The sequence below is a fragment of the Cynoglossus semilaevis genome, chromosome 20 (assembly GCF_000523025.1).
Source record: "Cynoglossus semilaevis isolate Cse_v1.0 chromosome 20, Cse_v1.0, whole genome shotgun sequence".
Taxonomy (NCBI): domain Eukaryota; kingdom Metazoa; phylum Chordata; class Actinopteri; order Pleuronectiformes; family Cynoglossidae; genus Cynoglossus; species Cynoglossus semilaevis.
The window spans coordinates 789,954-810,582 of record NC_024326.1 but is presented as its reverse complement, the minus strand read 5'-3'; the positions used below and the strand labels follow the sequence as shown (position 1 = coordinate 810,582).

The 20,629-nt window shown below is 41.7% G+C and overlaps 2 protein-coding genes across 5 annotated transcripts; one reads left to right on the top strand and one right to left on the bottom strand.

Annotated features, from left to right (window-relative positions):
• The first annotated feature begins 5,745 nt into the window (after nucleotides 1–5,745).
• On the top strand, nucleotides 5,746–13,761 carry nr2f6a (nuclear receptor subfamily 2, group F, member 6a). 2 transcript variants are annotated; one of them, XM_017042537.2, is made up of 6 exons: nucleotides 5,746–6,419; nucleotides 6,738–7,437; nucleotides 8,635–8,729; nucleotides 10,332–10,648; nucleotides 10,792–11,038; nucleotides 11,689–13,761. In XM_017042537.2, exons 2-6 carry the CDS (start codon nucleotides 7,169–7,171, stop codon nucleotides 11,961–11,963), a joined length of 1,203 nt encoding a protein of 400 aa, XP_016898026.1. In that variant the 5' UTR covers nucleotides 5,746–6,419; nucleotides 6,738–7,168; the 3' UTR covers nucleotides 11,964–13,761. The 2 variants fall into 2 exon arrangements, with proteins under 2 accessions (XP_016898026.1, XP_008331910.1); XM_008333688.3 differs by having other exon boundaries at nucleotides 5,754–6,419; nucleotides 10,329–10,648.
• On the bottom strand, nucleotides 12,349–20,313 carry LOC103395866 (occludin). Of its 3 annotated transcripts, none has more exons than XM_008333692.3 (9): nucleotides 20,068–20,313; nucleotides 18,780–19,336; nucleotides 18,050–18,244; nucleotides 17,809–17,970; nucleotides 15,539–15,657; nucleotides 15,180–15,443; nucleotides 14,858–15,029; nucleotides 14,701–14,742; nucleotides 12,349–14,621 (listed from the first exon to the last, which is right to left on the bottom strand). In XM_008333692.3, exons 2-9 carry the CDS (start codon nucleotides 19,311–19,313, stop codon nucleotides 14,520–14,522), a joined length of 1,590 nt encoding a protein of 529 aa, XP_008331914.1. In that variant the 5' UTR covers nucleotides 19,314–19,336; nucleotides 20,068–20,313; the 3' UTR covers nucleotides 12,349–14,519. The 3 variants fall into 3 exon arrangements, with proteins under 3 accessions (XP_008331914.1, XP_008331913.1, XP_024908112.1); XM_008333691.3 differs by having other exon boundaries at nucleotides 15,539–15,660; nucleotides 20,068–20,312; XM_025052344.1 differs by lacking the exon at nucleotides 20,068–20,313 and having other exon boundaries at nucleotides 15,539–15,660; nucleotides 18,780–19,798.
• Nucleotides 20,314–20,629: the final 316 nt, after the last annotated feature.

The following is a 20,629-nucleotide window of genomic DNA, read 5'->3' as shown; positions in this document are numbered from 1 at the left end:
ACAGTATTAAAAAATAAAACACTGGTAACGTTTACTCGGTACTCAAACACGTACACAGAAGATTATCATGGGGCGTGCTGTCACCTAGTGGTCACACTGTGCTATTGTAGCTGCAGACTCTGTAATTAATGAGCAACATGAACATTGAGATCATGGAAATGAAGGTAATGATCTCTGAAGTAATGAAGTGTGTGAAACAGAGATAATGTGAATAAATGATGGAACACAACAGGCTTTTTACTTATTCATGTTCTTTGAAGATACGATCTGATTAATACGGTTCAATTTAATGAAGCCAATGTGCTACACCGTCTTTTCTCCTGAATTGTTAAAACTACATCTATTCACAAATGTACACTTACTGTGGCCATGACACTGTCATAAACTCTCCATCATTCAACACCTTACATGCACATACACATTTGTGACAGTCTGTGTGCGTTTCTGCTGAGCCACGGTACGACATTCCATCCACTGTCTGTGCAGCCTAAATAACCAGGAATCAGACTGAGATGGTGATCTGTGGGTAAGACACTTGGGTAATTGCTGACTTGCTCCGACAGACTGGTCGTGCACGCCACAGCCGTGCGCTGCATCACAGAGTCAGCCTGAAGAAAGAGGCCTCTGTTGGTGAGGAATAGAGACAGGGCAGAGGGGAAGTGGTAAATACCTGCGCTGTCCACCAGACTGAACTGAGACAAATAAACAATGTGGTGCTAAATCACTGCATGTGGACCAGCGTCCACGAGACAAGCGAGGAAGCGTTTTTAAACAGGCAATATTAGTTTCGTTTGGTGCTTTCATTGTTTTTTAGTTTTGTATCAAAATATGGCATCATTTAAATGAATGGTTTATATTACTGCTTCTACTTTAGTAGAAAAAAACATAAGTTAATTTAACTGTCCAAATGATTTTCTCATCAGACACTGTAATGTGTCCCTCTGTCAGCTCGTTAATTTAGCCTGAAATTCAATTTAAGAAAAGCAATGGAATCCGAGGCCAGTGACTCCTGTTGGTGTGTGATAAGAGACATGACAACATTAATATCAAGAACTGACCCTAATATTGTATTTATCTGCAGTTACTTTTAATGACTTCTGCCTGCTGAGCTGAGGAGGCCGCCGTGGAAGTAACCAGGTTAAATTAGAAAGATTTGAGTCATAATGATGTGACGTAACGTGGATTTATTTTCAGCCACCTCTAATCAGAGGTGGTTAAAAGGCAGAATGATGAATAGCTGAGAGTTAATCCCTCCTCCTTTCCGTGTCTTCAGACCAGCAGATGTTTTCTCTTTGACCTACACAAAAGGCCTCTGTTTTTGTTTCCAGGCCTGACCATTCCTCAGAGGTCACAGGTCATGCTGGTCTCAGGGTGAAGCTGTCACTGCGAATGTCCAAACATTTGACAGCCATCGGAGCGTGATGGAAACGCAGCAGAGGCTTCACAGACGCCTCACGGTGACTTCACGTAAAGACCTACTTTCCATATGCTGATGTGGTTGAGAGCACACTGCTAACACCCTGATATTGAATTACAGTGGTTGCCTCAGTGACACAGCTGACCTAACGTTAGAGCCTTGAACGTGCCGGCTTAATGCACATCAGCTAAAAGGTTAGCGTCAGTGGTTGAAATGTTAATTCTATCTGTAGACCAGACACTCATGTCTGTGCCTGAACAGCAGTGCCTGAGGGTAGAGACCAAATCTTTCATCTTCAGATTTGAACTCCACAAAGAGGTCTCACAATGAAGGCGGACCAAACCAGTCAGCAGACCAGTTTGTTGCCCCAAGAAAAGGTTTAAGCTGGCCTTCTGTTTTTATTATTGCTTCACTGATTACTTTTGCCAGCAATTTAGCATTTTGTTAATTATTATAGATAGATAGATAGATAGATATATAGATAGATAGATAGATAGATATATAGATATATTGATAGATAGATAGATAGATAGATATATAGATAGATAGATAGATAGATATATAGATAGATAGATAGATAGATATATAGATAGATAGATAGATAGATAGGTAGATAGATAGATAGATAGATAGGTAGATAGATAGATAGATAGATAGCTAGATAGATAGATAGATAGATAGACAGATAGATAGCTACGTACACAGATAGTTAGATAGATAGATAGATAGATAGATGGATGGATGGATACTGCAGCATCCCACATGCTCGCCCTCAGACAGAAGTTTCAAGTTACAACCACGACTTGTTAATTACATTTCTCACATTACACATCTTACAGGGTGACCTTTGACCCCTATAAAGCAAGGCAGGAAACTAAACAAAGGCAAAATTGGGAGAGCGAAAAGCTAAGCTGCAGGTTTTGTGTGCTTTGAAAACATTGTGCTCAGGACACAGTATGTTAGCAACAAAAGCACAAGTTACAGAAGACTGATGTTAAAGGCCTGAACAATAGGCTAATGTCAAACTCTCAGTTAGACACACATGATGGATCATGGGAACATGTGCACCATCTAAAAGTGCAGGCGTTTCTCCTCGCTTTATTTTTCCTAGATTAATAAAATGAAACAGAAAGTTTAACTATACATTTATTTATATTCATTTCAACACATGATGAAATAGATATGTATATATAAATATATATGTATGAGGCTGTACAGTTCATTCTTCGTGTTCATACTCTGTCTGAGCTGACAGTTTGTTTACACCCTGAGGCTAGAACACTGCTAGCTGTTTTTGTGCGTGTCCTTCTGCCAGGGCGACAGACGTCTCTTGCAGACTTGCATTTCAGGATTCTTCAATCTGAGCAAACAAATTTGTGACTGATGGTTCAAAGGTCACATCACTCCTGCTCACTGAGGCATTTCTCACAAAACAACACAAGTACAAACACGCACACACAAACACTGGGGACATTCAGAGTAACCTGGAAGTGAAGCCCTCTGTGCCATCTCACTCCTGGCTAATAGGGCTGCCTGGAACAGAAAACGACCGCTCTTAGTAATTATAACCTCAACATTGCCTGTTCAATGCAGGAATATGTCACCACTGTTTACTCTCTTGATGTTTTATGTGTTTTCGGTGCCAATTTCAACTTTCAAATTGTCAGCGAATGCACCAGAGGGTTAGTAGTATTAGCAATAAACATGTTTTTTTTTGTTTTACTAGAGATGAGGGATACACTCTAAAAGATAAAAATAAATGATATTAGTATCACCAAATTGAAATGAGAGACGACCTGACACATGATAGTACTTATGGTGAAGGTTTCATTACTCTGAATGTCTGTGGAACTGAGAAAAAGGTAATATCATTGTATGTACTTTGTACTAGCGGCGGATGTAGTGCACAAAGGATCCACAGTGACATGTTGTAGTACATTTAATTCTTTACAGCTGGAGAAACTAATACAGTGTAAATAGAAGGCTGTCCCACAGATTGACCCCCTGAAACCTTTGTTTGGGTCATTTCAAGAACGTGAACCTTAATCATCCCACTTTCTCTGTTATCCTCTGCAGGACAGTAATGAAGGGGTTAACACAAATGTCATGATTTTCATGTAAACAGAGATTCATCAGTGTCACAGCTGGATATTTCATCTCCTTACACACACACACACACACACACACACACACACACACACACAAAGTAACACATAATCCCCAACGCCCCCCCTTTATTCAACAAGACTAATCTTTCTCAGCACAAGAAGGCACAGTAGCCCTAATTAAAGGGACTTTCATTCAAACATACACTCCCTCACACACACACACACACACACATACAGCCCTCTGATGATCCATTAGTTACACAAAGGCACGACAATGCTCCTGCTCACAAACTCTCTCCTCCAGGGGTAGGAGTGTGTGTGTGTGTGTGTGTGTGTGGGGGGGGGGTAGTTTCAGATTTAGGAATGCCATAAAAATGTCTTGAGAGAAAGGAATGTCAGTAAAAAACTCTGCAATTGCTCCCTGTAGATAAGACGACAAGTTGCGTGTAGAGAATCTCTGCATCGCAGACACTTTCATCCCCGCACGTCTGTGATGGCAACCCCCCAATCTGCTGCACATTTACAAGCAGATTCATCACTTATCTCTTAAGGCTCTTATCCAGGGTCGCTGTGTGTCCTCTCCCCTCTTTTATCTGTATTTGACCCTGGGCTTTTTACCACCACAGGGGTGTGAAAGTCAGTTTGACCTCTTGGGTTAACCCTGAACACAAATCACCATGTGCTTCCACAAAGCGCTGAGGCCGTCACCCTTTGAGCAATGGGCACAAAACATTAACCTTCAATACCTGCACGACAAGCCTTTCTGAAGGAAAGCCCTACTGCACGTAGGCAGGATCACAGAGGGGACATAAAGACCAACTCACCTATGCTGCGTCTGACATCTCAAATGTGGAATATGCAGCAAGTGTTTTGAAACACAGATTATGTAGCTCGTCCTGCTTTCTCTGCAGGGGGTTCTGCATATGTGGCTTGAATCATCTGTCCCATTTGTCAAGTGGGAGACGTCCATTTAGCATGGAGTCAAATGGTCTTTATGGTAGTTCAGTACTTCTGGCTCTGCCAACAGTCAGAAATACATTCATCCATTTATCTTCTACTCCTAAATCCTTTATAGGGTCAGGGAGATAACCAAAGCTGATCCCAGCACTGGGTGATCAAACCCTGGACAGTTGACCTGTCCATTACAGGGTCACATGTAGGCAGGCAACCATTCATACCCACATGTGTAGCTATGAGTGTCCATTTAACCTAATCTGCATGTATTGTACGCGGGCAGAACATGCTAACTTCGTCTTAATCTTTGTGCTGAAAGGCAAAAGCACTGGCCCAGAACAAAAAAACATGTCCACGTGAGATTAAGTTGATAGAAACCAAATTGGATTGGCGGCCTATCCTAGTTCTGTCCAACCTTGTGTGAGTGGTGTGCTATGATTGACCTCAGCTTCAGCCACAACCAGGATAAAGTGGTAAAGTGTATGAATGAAAATCACATGGTCATTGGTTATTACAAATGCATGATAAGACTGTGTGATTAATCAAAGCTGAATGGACAAAGGTGTTAGCCTCGTTTAGGTGGCTTATTTGCATAGTTGAGCACCTCTGTCAATATGGGGACAGAACTCCAAAGATGCCTTTTTATTACACACATAAATCACAAGTTTTGTGTGGAGTTTGCATTATTGCATACACTGTTATATGGAATTTGACGCTGTGTGAAATGAACTGCAGGGGTCTCATGATTTAAATTCCTGCATACACTACTCTGCATGCACTGTAATTTAAAAAACCTTTGTCTCCAGCATTCATCTGTTCTCAGGAAGACAAAGGCAAGCAGAAGATTGGCGTGTTTGTATTTGTTGCAGGGCTTCGGGGGGATCTGTTATTGTCAGGGTTGCTTTGTGGCCTTGGGGGGTCAAGCTTTCTGCATCTCTGCGGTGAGAGATCCTTCACATTCTTTCTGTGTGTGTGTGTTTGTGTGTGCGTGCTGACCCACGCAGCCCACTCTCTTTGCTCTTTGACTTCAACAGCCATATAAGGCAGCCAGCTCCATGGTAACTACTGGGCTTGAATAGCAGTGTCAAATCCCTGGGAGCTTGCTCACTTGCACACATACAAACACTGAGTGGGAGGGAGAGAGAGAGAGAGAAACTCCCCTTCCCCTTCCTTTGCTTGATCTCCCCTTGCACGCGCAAGCGCGCACGCACACATATTCTTATTGAGGATGGTGGAATAAAAATTAAAGCAAATGCAAAGAAGAAAATCTTTGCTCGGGTCCCCCTAGGCTCATTTTCTTTAATCATAATTCGGTTTGTGGAAGAGAAATACAGGGATACATGACAGAAGAAGAGAGGAGAGGAGAGCGGAGGAGCACCCATCACTCCAACCCCCACCTCCTGTGACCCACAGCCAAAGAGAAAAGGGTTTCACACAAACACAACACGGATAGGAAGCAGTACACACAAGCTGCAAGTCATTAGTTCTTGGTGGCCAATCATTGACAAAAGACTGGAGGTAGGAGATTGGATGAGAGGAGTAACCGAGGGGGACTTAACTCGATTAGTTTATTCTTTTTGGTAGCATGGGGGACACTGTTACGCAAAAACGGAACGGGAAACGCGGATAGGGAACATCGTCTGTTGGAAGTCTGAATCCTGCACTGTCTTTGACTGCAGCTGTGTCAACGGCTGTTCCGTTGAAGCATCACTCTGCAAAAGTGTTGTCTGCTGTTCATGTATAACTGATTTAGCGTACGTTGGCTTCGATGTGGGTCAAAATGTCGCTGATAGGATTACAGCAGAGCAGGCAAAATCCTGTTGCCTCATTTTCGCTGGACCAAAGGAAGCTCTAAGAGACGGCTTTATTTTTCTGCGGGAGGCGCCGCCGTACTTGAATGCAGCACGGACAACACACTTAATCGAAGTGTTCGCTGTCAGGTAAAGCTCTGACAATTTTACACGAGGTTAATATTTAGACAGGCCACTGTTTAAAATGAGAAATAATTACTCCGAGGGCATATTAACCGAGTATGAGGGCGAAATTCATCAGAAATGACTGGTCAGGCGCTTAACGGCGTGCATGCTAAGGTGAGCTAACAGGCTAACACAGAGGTCGGTTTCCGGCCATTCGGGTTGTTCCATAACGAAGACGAAGCCGAGATTGGACGGTCAAGACAGTGCATTTAACCTCGTGTTATTTATTTGTCTTTTTTTGGAAGCCATTTTTGTTTGACTTAATTTTCTCCTGTTGTAAAGGTTTCCTGGCCGAAGGCGTCTGGTCGGAGAACGTCTCAGAGGAAGAACGAAGAGGACAAAAAATAGAACAGGACAAAAGAGAGGAAGGGAGACACTTAAAATAATCCCCAAACTAAAAGTTTGTAAAGTGGAGACTGTTTCCAGGTCATAGTGAAGTGGGAGGAGACTGGGTTGGTCTTGTGTTTTTTGCCACGGCCAGTTTTCCTCCTCATTGACATCTGCGAGTTCAGTCCAAGGATTGTGGTTGTAATTTTTTTTTTTTTTAGTATAAATTGAGACTTTATTAACCACGGAGGACATTAAAGGGTGAACAACATCGCGTGTCCGCTTCCCCTACACACGGGACTTTTCATATTTATGTTACTTTGACAGCAACCACAGAGCTTGGCTGCCTGTCCCATTTTCCTCTGCGGTGGTTCGCTAACCAAGCGATGGCCATGGTGAGTGGGGGCTGGGGAGATCCCAATGGGGGCACCAACGGGCTGGGGGACAAGGGCTACCTGAAGGGGGAGGAGGAGGACGGCTCTCCCCAGGCTGGAGGCAGCGACATGGAGGCCGGGGACGAAGATAAGGCGTGCGTGGTGGACTGCGTGGTGTGCGGGGACAAGTCCAGCGGGAAACACTACGGCGTGTTCACCTGCGAGGGCTGCAAGAGCTTCTTCAAGAGGAGTGTCCGACGCAACCTGAGCTACACTTGCAGGTTAGAACGGAATCCTGGGTATTTTTAAGCCATGGTAGGGCAAACAGTATACACTTAACGACAACTCTTAAACAAGTATTTTCATACAACTCTATACACACTCAAGGTATTTTTATTTCTATACAAAATACATTTATCTTGCAGTGTCATGGTCAGAATAATCAGCTTCCCTGATTTTATTGTTCAGGTTTTGAACAAGTTTCAGGTAGTATTTTATATATTTTTTTTCTTTCTGGAGATTCTGTCAAATTCTTCCCATTTTGATACTTCCAGGAATGGACTCAGGTCTTGCTTTATTTTATTAATTTTCAAGGCCCATTGCACGTCAGGTTACAGGTTTTCCCTCAATCTTTTGGAGATGGTTTTTTGCCCTTTTTTGAAGAATTGTTAGGATGTAGTTGAAACACACAACAATAATGGCCCTGCATTCTTAAAGTTTTCTGTAAAACCTTTTTCCTTGATCTCAATTTGACCAAGAGATCCACAGTGTGACTAATAATGATAATCAAGTTGATAATAAAGGATAAACATCTTTTCTGCAGTGTCTAAGTCTTTGAACTCAAAGAAGCATTTCCCAATCGCTCAACCTTGAGTAACCAACAAGGAACAAATTAGGTATGAAAACCTAATTTCCTGCAACTTGTTTGCTATAAAAGTTAGTTTCTTCAAATTGCTTTGTTACATATCTATCCACATAGTCATTCAAAATAAATTATAATTGATTAAAATGATTTATTTTGTCTTAATGGTTATGTGCTTTGTATTTCTATTAGATTAGATAAGAATGATGGGACCATGGCATTCAGTCCCAGTCAATACAGTTGCAGCTGTAAACAGTTTTTGCATGGTTTGTGCTTTAAGCAACTTATCAGTTAATTAGGAACCAATCATCAGATGAGCGAATAATTATAAATGATCACAAACAATGGATCATTAGGTAAAGACTTACACTGTTATGCTGCTGAAGCAGAAGAGCCTGTGGTGGATTGTGCTTGGTGATAAATCATGTTTATCACTGCAGTGGCATTCATTTTCCATGTGATTTGGACAATATTTCATGCTTGATAAAATCTGTATCAAAACCAATAAATTACCCTGACTGTGTTGAAAGCAGGTGGTATAACCTTACAACAGATCAAAAACCTGGTAGTTGTCATGATTGCACCCATTAACATTGGTTAATATTTGTATTTTTAGGTCCAACAGAGAATGCCAGATTGACCAGCACCACAGAAACCAATGTCAATACTGTCGTCTGAAGAAGTGTTTCCGCGTTGGTATGCGTAAAGAAGGTAACTGTCTCTTATGATTTTTAAATCCTTCATGCATCCTAATCATGTGCTGAGAATATGAAACACCAGGACCCAGTGGGCATATACATGTGGAGTCTTAGAAATTCTGAACTCAAGCTAATACTGACAAGAATTGTGCAGAATTGCAGTGAAATATGTTGGAGAGGCTCTTCATTATCCCCATTAGTTGTTCAATTGGGAAAAAAATCAATCATTGTTAGGTTTGCTTCACTCCTCTTCTCTTCTCTGCTCAAAGAGCTTTACAGAAAATGCCACACATTGATGTCCAGACCCTATCATGTCTAAGCCAGTCATGCATGTCAGCTTCATGTCATGCACTAAGTGACTTAATCTAGTGTCGGTGTAAGTGGGACTGAGAGGAATACTGTGCTGAGACACCTGCGTCCCCGAGCTGTAAGCCTCTGATTGAAGCTGACATGTTGGCTGCATCGAGGAAAATCCAATATGTGGATTTCGCCTTAAATGGTGAAGCTCAGAACACACGTCATGTAACAGCCCGCCAGCCGAAACACACAGACATATTCTCTATGTCTGTTTTCCAACCTTTAGCACACACAGTATGTTGCATTGTACAAAACCCATGGCATACTATCAAGCAAAAATGTCCCAAAAATATATAGAATGAAATACAATGATATTTAAGTTTGAACGAAATTGCACCATACTAACTCTTGGCCTGTTGAGTTGGACAAAACCCTGATATACTTGCATGAATTGAAGAAATACACGCATCTTTTCAAAAGCACTGAATCCTTTTTTTTTTACTGTTTACTGCCACCTGCTGCCATCTAGTTGAAGATAATCTAATTGTTCTGCCTTTCACTGTCTCATTGACAATAACTGCAAAATATTGGACGCTAATAAATAAGAATTTTAGATCAATAAGTGAAATTGGATAATTTTACATGGTACGCCTGATGATCTCTCACGGCACACTAAAGGCCACGGCACAGTGGTTTGGACTCACTGGTTATAAGACACCTTTAAGGCTTTGCATATCATAAAATATATTATAAGACACCGTTAAGGCTTTGCATATCATAAAATATATACTTTGGTTTTAGACCTAGTTTAGAGGTTTTATGTCTTTTTACCTCAAAGAGTTCATGAAACCTGCTAATTGGACACTTTATGACTCCCTGTGGTGAGATTTGGTTTACTTGACTATCCTTTAGGGAGCTGGGAGGACACAGTGAGTGTTAAAGCAGCATTCCTCTGATTGGAAGTGACTATATTGTGCTTAAGGAAATGGAAACTGGTCTTGTTAATTGTTGTTCCCAAATTGGGCTTCTTTTAAGTTAGACTGCTGTGTGTCCTCTTTTCAGTTGGTAATGCTGTTTAACTATGCCCAACAAGTCTCTTACAGTTCATGTCTTTACATTGTTCTGATAGTATCTGGCATTTTACAGTTTGGTAGAGAAGTGACACCTCTTTAGAGGAACCCAGTTTTAACTTTTCTTTCTCTCTGTGTTTACCTCCCAATCCATTTCTCCCCTATCGTTACACTTTTGTCATGTTTGTTCTCTTTGGTCCTCTCCCACCCCCTCCTCCCCCCTTTGCCCCCCAACCAAACTACAGCAGTCCAACGCGGTCGCATCCCCCCTCAGCCAAGCCTCAGCCCCTCCATTACTCCAATTGGTGGCGCTGGTGGCCTCGGAGGGGAGTTTTACAACAATGGAGGAAGTGGCGGTCAGCCTGTGTCTGAGCTCATTTCTCAGCTTCTGCGAGCAGAGCCATATCCTAGTGGCCGGTACGGGCACCAGTACAACCAACAGTCTGGTCCAGATAATGCCATGGGCATAGATAACATCTGTGAACTGGCTGCACGCCTGCTCTTCAGCATTGTGGAATGGGCCAGAACCATCCCATATTTCCCTGAGCTGCCTGTTTCAGACCAGGTCAGTGCATTGAATTTCATATCAAGGTATTTACACTTTGACAGCCATAAAAAAAGACTGGGAGACATGAAAGATTTTAGGCAATGTGTTAATGGACTATTGAAAATTATAAAGTGATTTAATGAACATAACAAATCCACCAGGTGGCATTGCTGAGGCTGAGCTGGAGCGAGCTGTTCATCCTCAATGCAGCCCAGTCTGCCCTTCCTCTTCACATGGCACCGTTGTTGGCTGCAGCTGGCTTCCACTCCTCCCCCATGTCTGCAGAGCGTGTGGTTTCCTTCATGGACCAAGTCAGGGTTTTCCAGGACCAGGTGGACAAACTGACCAGGCTGCAGGTGGACTCGGCTGAGTACAGCTGTCTCAAGGCGATTGCGCTCTTCTCACCAGGTAAATGGTCTTTGCTTTTATGGTTGCATGGATACAAATCCCCTCATTTGCCATTTTTAAAAGGTCACACAGATTGAGTCTTCCGCAACCCGACAAAACCCTGGTGACACAGAGGAGCCAATCTTTGAGATTTTTCATCTCAGGTGTTTGGCAGGTTTTCATAAACCTAGAGCTGATTTTCTTTTTTCTGCCCCTGATAAAACAAAATGGAAAAACAATTTCAGAAACACTCAGGAAAGCATTGTCTCTCAGTTTATTTTTTATTGCTTAAATAGTGACATTATTTTTTGTGGTATCTAAGCACAATTACCACCTTGGCTGCAAAGAAGACAATATGTTTATTAGGTGACTGGGACTAATGAACTGGATTTTATTAGATGTTTAGGAATTCACAAGATAAAACCTGAAAGAGAAGTGGGCTATCATGGTGTAAAAATGACACTTGTATTACTTTTGGTGTTCCCAGACTATGGCACCATCTCCTATGGTGCCATAGTCACCACAATCTCTTATTGTGGTGCGTAATTAGTGCTAGTACAGATCATGACCATACACCTGGGTCTCCCTGTGTTTAAGGGAATAGGCAAAAGGCATTTTTCCTACCTGCCTACACTTTCAAATAACCATCTCCTTCTTTCTCGCCTCTGCAGATGCCTGTGGTCTCACAGATCCAGTCCACGTGGAGTCTTTGCAGGAGAAGGCTCAGGTGGCGCTGACTGAGTACGAGAGGATGCAGTACCCCACTCAACCACAGCGCTTTGGCCGCTTGCTCTTGCGCCTCCCTGCCCTGCGTGCAGTCCCCGCCAACCTCATCTCTCAGCTCTTTTTCATGCGGCTGGTAGGAAAGACACCCATTGAGACGCTGATCCGTGACATGCAGCTCTCCGGAAGCTCCATCAGCTGGCCGTATGTCCCGGGACAGTAGCATACCATGTCCAAATGGACTAGGTTTCCATGTGGGATTAGTGACGACAGGGACTCACAGGAAACCTCCTGACTCACCACGGTCCATCTGTGTTGTTACCAAACTGCAGTAGCGATTGGCTGTCGTATGTTCTCTGCTGTAAGCGCTCTACTCTGTCTCCTGATAAGAAAAAGAAGCATGGTGTTGGGTGGACTGTCGTGTTGCCAGCAACATTGTTCTGATGCCAGGTCTTAAGGTTGGAGAACAGTACTTCATACTGGGCTCTGATACGGGCACCACAGGCAGATGTCACAGCTTACATGCTGTAGTGACTAGAGATGGCACAGCTTCTGCTACAAATACATCCAGATTAGAAAGCTGTCCTGTCACTCAAAACCTGGGAGAGTTCTTTTTTTCCTCCCTGGACACAATTCTCCATGACTCAGCATTTGTGACACTATATCACACAACCAACAACATTTTGACCATGCCTATAAGAACGAGCTGTGCAGCGTGAACTGAATATAACGACAGTGAGGGCCTCTTTGTAGGAAAAGACAATTTTGACTTTTACTGCTCTTACCTCAACAGTGGAGGACGACGCCAATGAACTGCTCTAAAGGAAAAAAGAAAGAAAAAAACAAGAAAATCTCACCAAAGTCTGTCACTTCATCTTCTGATGACTTCTTTAAAACACAGTTAGTACCTGACGTAGAAGAAAGGAGTCGAGTCAACAACACTTATAGTTTCACTAACAGTTCACTGACACTCGACTCTAAGATTTCTAAGAAGTGAAAAAGCCAGGGTGACGTATACCTCACGACATCAGAATGCTTTAATCTGATAATTCCTAAACGCAAACCTCTGTACATGTCCTTCACCAGAAACCGCCTTTTTCAACTGCCTTTGTGCTCGCTATAAATTTCATAAAATCTAAATGAATGGTCAACTGTGTCTTGTGAGTGTTGAAAACATTCATCTGGTTTGGGTTTTTTTGGGGGGGGTATCAGTTTTTGTTTAATTTTGATTGACGGACTATGGGGAAGATTAAGATAAAGGAAAAAAAGTTGTTTGAGTCGGCGTTTTTGTAAAATGTCATCTTTACAGTAATGAGCAAATTTGGTCAGTGATTAGTTTTTTTTGACAGCAGCCTCTGCTCAAACATCCTCTGAAAAATGCATTGTGTGTATATATATAAATATATAAATATTAAACAGTCAACCGTTTGTCCTTTGCATGTGAAAATGTTGCTAAGTTTCCTTCTTTCACATTAAGTAATGGTTCTTTTTAAAGTGATTCCTCTCTGTTATTTCCTAAACCTTTTTTTCTATCTGTATTTCTATGGAAAAAATACCTCTGTCATCTGTTTAAGATGTGCAAACACAAGCTGATCTTCGTGCTTTTGCTGCAGCTGTGACGTAGAGATGTCTCTACTCTAGTAAGTGATTTTACACCACATTTTAGTAAATGAAAATGCACTTGGATGAAATTCAACCACACCAAAATTAGTTCGTGTTCGTGATCAAAGACTCAGAGGCTCCTGGTTTCCCTACCTCCAGGGATTCACCTCAAATGGCAAGTCCACAAAATTCACAGATCAAGTTGGTTTCCACAAAAATCAACTCTAAACACAAATGCATTTCAACATTTACATTTGAAAAAATCTGCTTTGTCTGCCGCCGGCCTATTGGGAATTTCTTCTCTATGACAAACGCTCACCAAATATGGAGAAGAGGAAAAAAATATATACTCTTGTTGTTTTCTTTGTGTTACTGATTTCATGTTTATGGAAATGTATGAGAAAAAAGTTCTAAAGTCAGATGTGTCTTATGTTTTTTTTTTCAGATTACTTGAAGTGTTGTTCTAACATCTGTATGAAAAATGCCAAATAAACAGTGCAACATGTACGAGTGTACTCATATTTAAACGACGTCCTCAACCTACAGTGTTTCCATCTCCGTCACCATCTCCTATAAATTCATTAACAAAGTCTTCTATCAATCTGATGTACGGCATTCAAGCAAATTCCGTGTAGGAACTAGTAGGCGAGTGAGTGGATGGATCTGTCTTCTTTCATTTGTGTTGTTTTTTTTTGGGAGAAAAATTCATTATCACGCAGATAAATCACACAGTCCACATACTCCACTTGAAAATTATTTTAAAATGTGTATTGTAATTGCATTACATTCTTATGTACATTGATAAAATCATCTTGTAAAAATGCTCCTTCTATAAATGATAAAAATAAAATATTTTCTACACATAAAACAAAAAAAATGCAAAACCAAGTATGACAACAAATGTGAACACATTATATTTGCTCAACCAAAGACTACATACTGTATAGTCAGTTAGCTTCATCAGATGTGTGTTTCATGATGTATCAGTTTATACACAGGTCAAATCAAACGATAAAACAGGACAGTGATTTCTAACAATTATTATTTTCTTTCTGAAATGCAGTAGTTTAGACAAAGTAATTCCAGAGTAAACAACACTGTCCAATACTGTCAGACTGTTGTGGTATATACAGCAGAAAATAATGTCAACGTCCAGCTCTGTCTGTACTGAGAATCATTAACACATGCCTTCGTCGTAGATTTTTACCAAACGTTTGATGTGGAAAATCTTTTGTCGAAGTTGTTTGCACTGCTTCTTCTTAGCTTGGTAATCTGGTGTCTGAAGAAAAACAATGAATAAATGAGAACTTATTTACCAAGAAAAAATAGTAACAAAAACAGGTTGACACTGCACTCACCTTTTTAAAGTCTTTGAGTCGGTTGTACTCTTCTGCCACACCCTAGAAAAACAAACACAACCTCTATCACCTGAATGTACTGACATTCTATTATGCACAATAAGGAAACAGGATGCTTCAGCACTACAGTATCTGTCTCACATGTTGTCCTCCATACCTGGTATTTGATGGAGTCTTCGTCCAGTGTGTCCATCTCTCGGCTCAGTTTGTTCATCTGGTCACTGATGTCATCCATCTCTGCACACAGACTCTTGTAGTGGGACAGATCAGAGTCGAACTCCCTCTTGTACTGCTGTCGCTGTTCATCTGAAGTTATTTCTGGGTACAACCTGCAGGGGGACATTCATACTTAGATGGATAGATAGATTTGTTCACTTTCAAATTCATCAAGCAGGGCGGATTAAATGGTCAATCCAGGGAGTCAAACTCATGCACGACTCCTTATCAGGATTGTAAAGCCTCATGGATTTGGTTCTTGCCTGTAAAGATGTTCCGTGTGGTCCCGGTCCAGCTCATTGCCAGTGTCTCCTGTGGTATATCCAGTTTCATACTGAGACTCCACCGCCGCCTGAGCAGCACCGCGTGGCTCCCGATTCTTCCTCGCTTTCCTGTCAACGTGATACGGAGGAGGGGGTTTTTGGAAGCTGTTCACCTCCTCCGAGGAGCTGCTGGAGTAAACTGTGACTTCAGTTTTCTGACACAGTGGCTCAGCACCTTCACGGTGACTGGAGTTGGCAGAGAAGCTGAGGAGGACAAAGTTAGTTTGACTTTGATGTGCAAATCTCTTCCTTTCTTCTTCTCAGCAACACTGGTTGAACAGGGTAAGAACGTCACTCACTAGTTGCTTTTATAGTTGCCGTTGCTGTGGATGCTGACGGTTGCGTTGTCAAAGGAGACCACACTGTTCTCTGTCCTCAGGTCAGGTGCTGGTTGCTCTGATGCCACAGTAGTTGGTGCCTGCTGCAGTGTAACAGACAACATGAAGTGAATGGGTCTTGGACAGCAGCAAATCAGGAAAGTGAACATTAGCCCTCCTCCATCTTGAGAGTGTGATGGAGAACAAAAGCATTTTGTGCATTTGAAGCACTATTCCATGAGCAATGTGCTAATAAATTCAGCATAAATAAAACAATATGCATGACCCAGAGATTACGTTTGACCCTGCTCACTGGATTAGGCCTGCTGTAATCTGCTGTGATTATACAGCTCCTGCTCTCTGACCTATTTCTGGTTGAGAGTGCAGTGACACAGGATGAGGGTCTATTGACTTGATGTGAGTGTCTGGAAAACGCGGCGTGTGAAATGGATCTGATGAATTCACAACCGGGGGGAGGAGGAGGAGGGGATGTTGTCTGGAAAACTCACGCACACTGCAGGGAATCAGATTCACAGAGGAGGAATAGTGCTGCTGTTGTTAATCACAGCTGTGCTCAACACATGGAGATTCTGGGTTTTTTTTCTAACTTAAATGCTCAATGTGAAGCACAGAATAATATGTAAATCCATACATTTTCTGCAGTAGCTGAAGCAAAAGGTTTGTTTTGACTTAAAAATCCTTCATTGAAATTCATTGGTTCCTATGTTTTGTTCAGATTTTTTGTACAGTTATACATGTTATTCCCATTAATGATTATAAATAACCTGAACGTCTTCACTGCTGTAACTGGGACAACCGCTAATCTAACTGTCCTACTAGTTTGGTTTCAGATAAAAATCATAACAAATCTTGTCTTACAGCCTCAACACCAACTGAATCATTCAGCGCCTCCACACTTTGTAAGGTTTCATACAACAACTCGGAGGCAACTCAACCCCTTTTTCATATGTATTATACATTCCATATACATTATAAATGACTGCATGGCAGGAAAAAAAAGAAGCAGCTTCCCTGTAGTTGAAGAGAGTCTCAGAGGAGGGTCTGCATTCTGATGAAGATATGTGGTTGATGTGTCGAGGCCGAGGCCTCATGGACGAACTGGCTAATTATTCTTCTCTCATTCATGATGACACACAGCAGACACAATATGATAATAACTGTGTATTTTTCACTGCTAAGCTTTAGGGCAGTACTTTGTGTCCAGCCAGTAGAGCATCACCAGTAATGAAAGTGTTACACAGCTACATTTCACCTGGTGTAACTCACAGCTAGTTTTCTCGTCAGTACTCTTTAACCACAGCCATTCAATCTGGTTTCGTCTTCTGTCACCATCAAAGTTAGTCATTTACAGAGTCACTCGTGTCGGCGCAGGAAACGTGTTGTGTGATCGAACAGCGTGTAATGTGAAACCTTGCACTTTATCGTGAGGTCAGTTTCTGTCATTAAAGTCATGTGACCTCCTTCGTGGACTCTTTAACATTTCACCCTGGGTTTGTGCGTCACTCCTACAGGCAGAATGGTTAATGATCAGTCAGAGTGATACCTGGGTGTGTTACAGAAAACACCAACATCCACTGAGTCAACAGCTGCAGCAGCTGCTGCTCAGACAGATCCACCTTAACTGTGCTTTCAGCCATAGAACAATAGTGAAACTGCAGGAAACTGAAATGACAACTCCAAAGAACAGTATAGAGATGAGCCTTTATACATATAGGGCTAAAGTTTGGATATAGTCTTCAATTTGCATAGGTCAACTGAAGAGAAACACTTTTTTCATTTACTTTGTGCTTTTCTCTTGAGTGAAAAACGTTGGAGAAATATGACTTAATAGTCTGGTTACAAACATTTCTGGAGCAACATTTGCAGAGCAGGGTCAAAAATTGGGAGAGCTCCAGGAAAATGGCCTTAAAATATTAATGCTCGCCCTCGGAATATTCCAGATGGGGGCTTTACTACCCCATAAAATATGCATTTCACAAAATATGAATGGGAAATTGACCAGCTGAGGTTCAGTAGTGTGTTCCCGTATTGATTGAAATGTATGGCATGTTATATTACACTGACAGTTGGACAGAATAATAGCCAAAAGTTGGTCTAAACAACGTAAACCACAGAGACAGAGAAACCAAACCAAACAAATCAAAATAATTAAAATAACTATTTCCTGTCCTGCTGCTGAAGCATTACTTTGCTTCTTTAGGAATAATAATGACTTTATCAAGTTGTCTCACCCAGTCCTGTATATCCTGCCCCTCTGATGGTCTGACAACTGGGTCGTCCCAGTAGATATTAGCCTTGCCGTGCCTCCATATCTTGCTGCGGGTCTTATATGCATAGTAAGCAGATATAGACAGGGCCACCACCACCAGCAGACCCAGCACCAAGGCTACAGCCTAAGGAAAGAATGTCAATTATACATCAGAATGGGGGTGTGCATTAAGGACTGGAATAAATATGGAGAATGGAGCTCACCTCTTCAGGATCCATGTAGCAGTAGTGTTTCAGGTACTGATTATACATAGGGAGCCCCCCAGGTCCCACGCTGCCACTCAGGCTGGGGCTACCCTGGAAGTTCTGACACATCATCAGCATGGGGTTATAGAGCATGCTCTGTGAGCTCTGAGACATGGGGTTCACTCCAATCACAAATATGATGTCGATGATTCCCTGAAAAACAAAATACAGTCCTGGGTAAAAACTGAGGTGGAAGAACAGCATGGGTAACAAATCCAACCAGTTAATGCTGTACTAGCTGTGGACAGAATAAGTATTTAAAATGTATTGACCCAGTCAGGACAATTACTTGCACATTTAGGTCAGCCCATGGTTGCACCCTGACTGGGTCACGGGTTTAGACCGTTGTCCCCTGTCCTGGTTTACAAGTGGAAAAAAAAATCTATACGTCTGACACATTTACCGTAGGTTGCAACACGATGCCTTTCAGTAAAAAGACGTGTGTTTAGTCGGCATGTGTTAGTGTTAGCAAAATGGCTGGCAACAAGCAAGTTTGGTAGCAGCTGGCTACTGTACGTGTACACTGTAAGTGTAATGTTACTGTACAATGTATGTGTAAACAGGGTGGGTAAAGACGAGAGGGTGAATTTTGTTTGTGTTGAAGGATTCCATATACCTGGGCTATTTTATATGTATCTGCTACTTTTCACTTAAATACAAATATTAACTTAAAATATAAATTACTGACCTGAAGTATAGCCAGAATGATGTCACAGATGAACACTGTCAGATAGAAACTGCATCCCCTCATCAGCCTGGACCGTGAGAAACTTGCTATGAGGAAACCCAGGGACACCAAGAAGTTGATGGCCGCCATGGAGATCATGGCCGACTTGGCAGAGTGCGGCGTCATGTAGGAGCCGCCGTAGCCGTAGCTTCCTCCATAATAGCCCGTCCCCGTGCCGGCAACACTTCCTGCACTCCCGACGCCGTAACCCCCGTACCCAAATCCATTCATGTCCCAGACCAGGGTTGAAGCAACAAAGGCAAAGATGAGGAAACACAGGAGCACAGTGAGGCCCTGGAATGTTTTGACCAAGCCAGGAGGAGAAAACCATCGGTAGAAGTGTTGAGGCCTTCCTTCCATGTAGTAGGAGTCTGGAGGGACGCTGTAGGTGTACGGAGCATACTGGCTTTGGGGGGAATTGACGCTCCTCACAGGGAAGAAGTTTTGGGAAGTGGTGCTGTAAGGTGGACTGTACACAGGAGGGCTGTCATACATGATGGAGAATGATGCAACTGTATCTGCAAAAGAAAAATGACAATATTGGCAAAGAGCAAAGTAAGAACACACCACTAAATATTTGCATCTTTTTCTCAATGTACAACATCATAAAACTTTGGTTTGTGTTCATCTCACTAACTTAGCCCTTCCTTGAACCCGTTGCATGGTAACCCTGACCCACTCTTCATCACTATAGAGGAACTTAAGCCAAAAGCCTTCAATAATTCAGACAGCAGTCAGTAGGTAAAAGGTGAGCTGGGGCAGCCATTAGAGGGCTTTACAGTAGGGTCAGAGCACAGATGTGTTCTGCTTTTTCTTCCACAGTCCTTAAATGTATTTTTTTTAATCTAATTCCAATTGTAATTAAGTAATTCAGCAATCATCCTTTACATGGGTACTACAATTACAACAACCACTACACCAAGAGCAGTTGCAACAACAACAACCAAAACGAAAATAATACCAAAATACACCATCAGTTGATGACATATTCGTGGCTAAATAATATTAAGAATAACTCAAAGATGTAAAGATGAATATTTATATTCTCTCAATGTTATAACACATGATCTCTGTTTTACACCATTCCAAATGTCACTCTTTGCAAGACTAAATGTCACGCATTTAGTCTTGCAGTCTTTCTGACTAACTGGGCTAATGTTATTCTTGCGTTTTAGTTAAAATACTAATAAAGAGTTATTACTTTAAAAGCACCAAACTTCTATTCTAAGTGCATTATCATATAACTCACCCACTAACACGGAAAACCGTCACCGCGGCTCCACGGTCCTCTCTCAGGTGTGTCGCCCTTTAAGAAAGCGTAAAATTACGTGTTCCCGTTAATCCTTGTTATGTGTCGTAAAATGGTTTATTTCAACGAGAGTCTGTTTGCCTTATTCAAATAAAGGCTGGTAAATGAAACCGACAGACGACTGTGACTCCCAGCAGTGACGGAGCCTCCTGTTCACCTGTTGCTGCTTCCTCTGACAGTGTCAGCTTCAGCACATTCATATTTAAAACTCTAATGCCTCCGTCACAACTATGCATTGCCTTTAAGCTATTCCGTTGCTAATATTTAGCCTAACCAAGCGCAAAATATATATGACATTAAGGACAGAAATATTCCTGAAGTTGATTCATATTAAGCAAAAGCCAATAATAGTTTACAGCAAGAGGTCATGAATCTTCAATGAAGTGTATTTAATCTATATAATAATAATAATAATAATAATAATTGTTATTATTATTATAATTATTATAATAATTATAATAATAATAATAAAATCGAAACAAATGTATTCTGAACTTCCCTG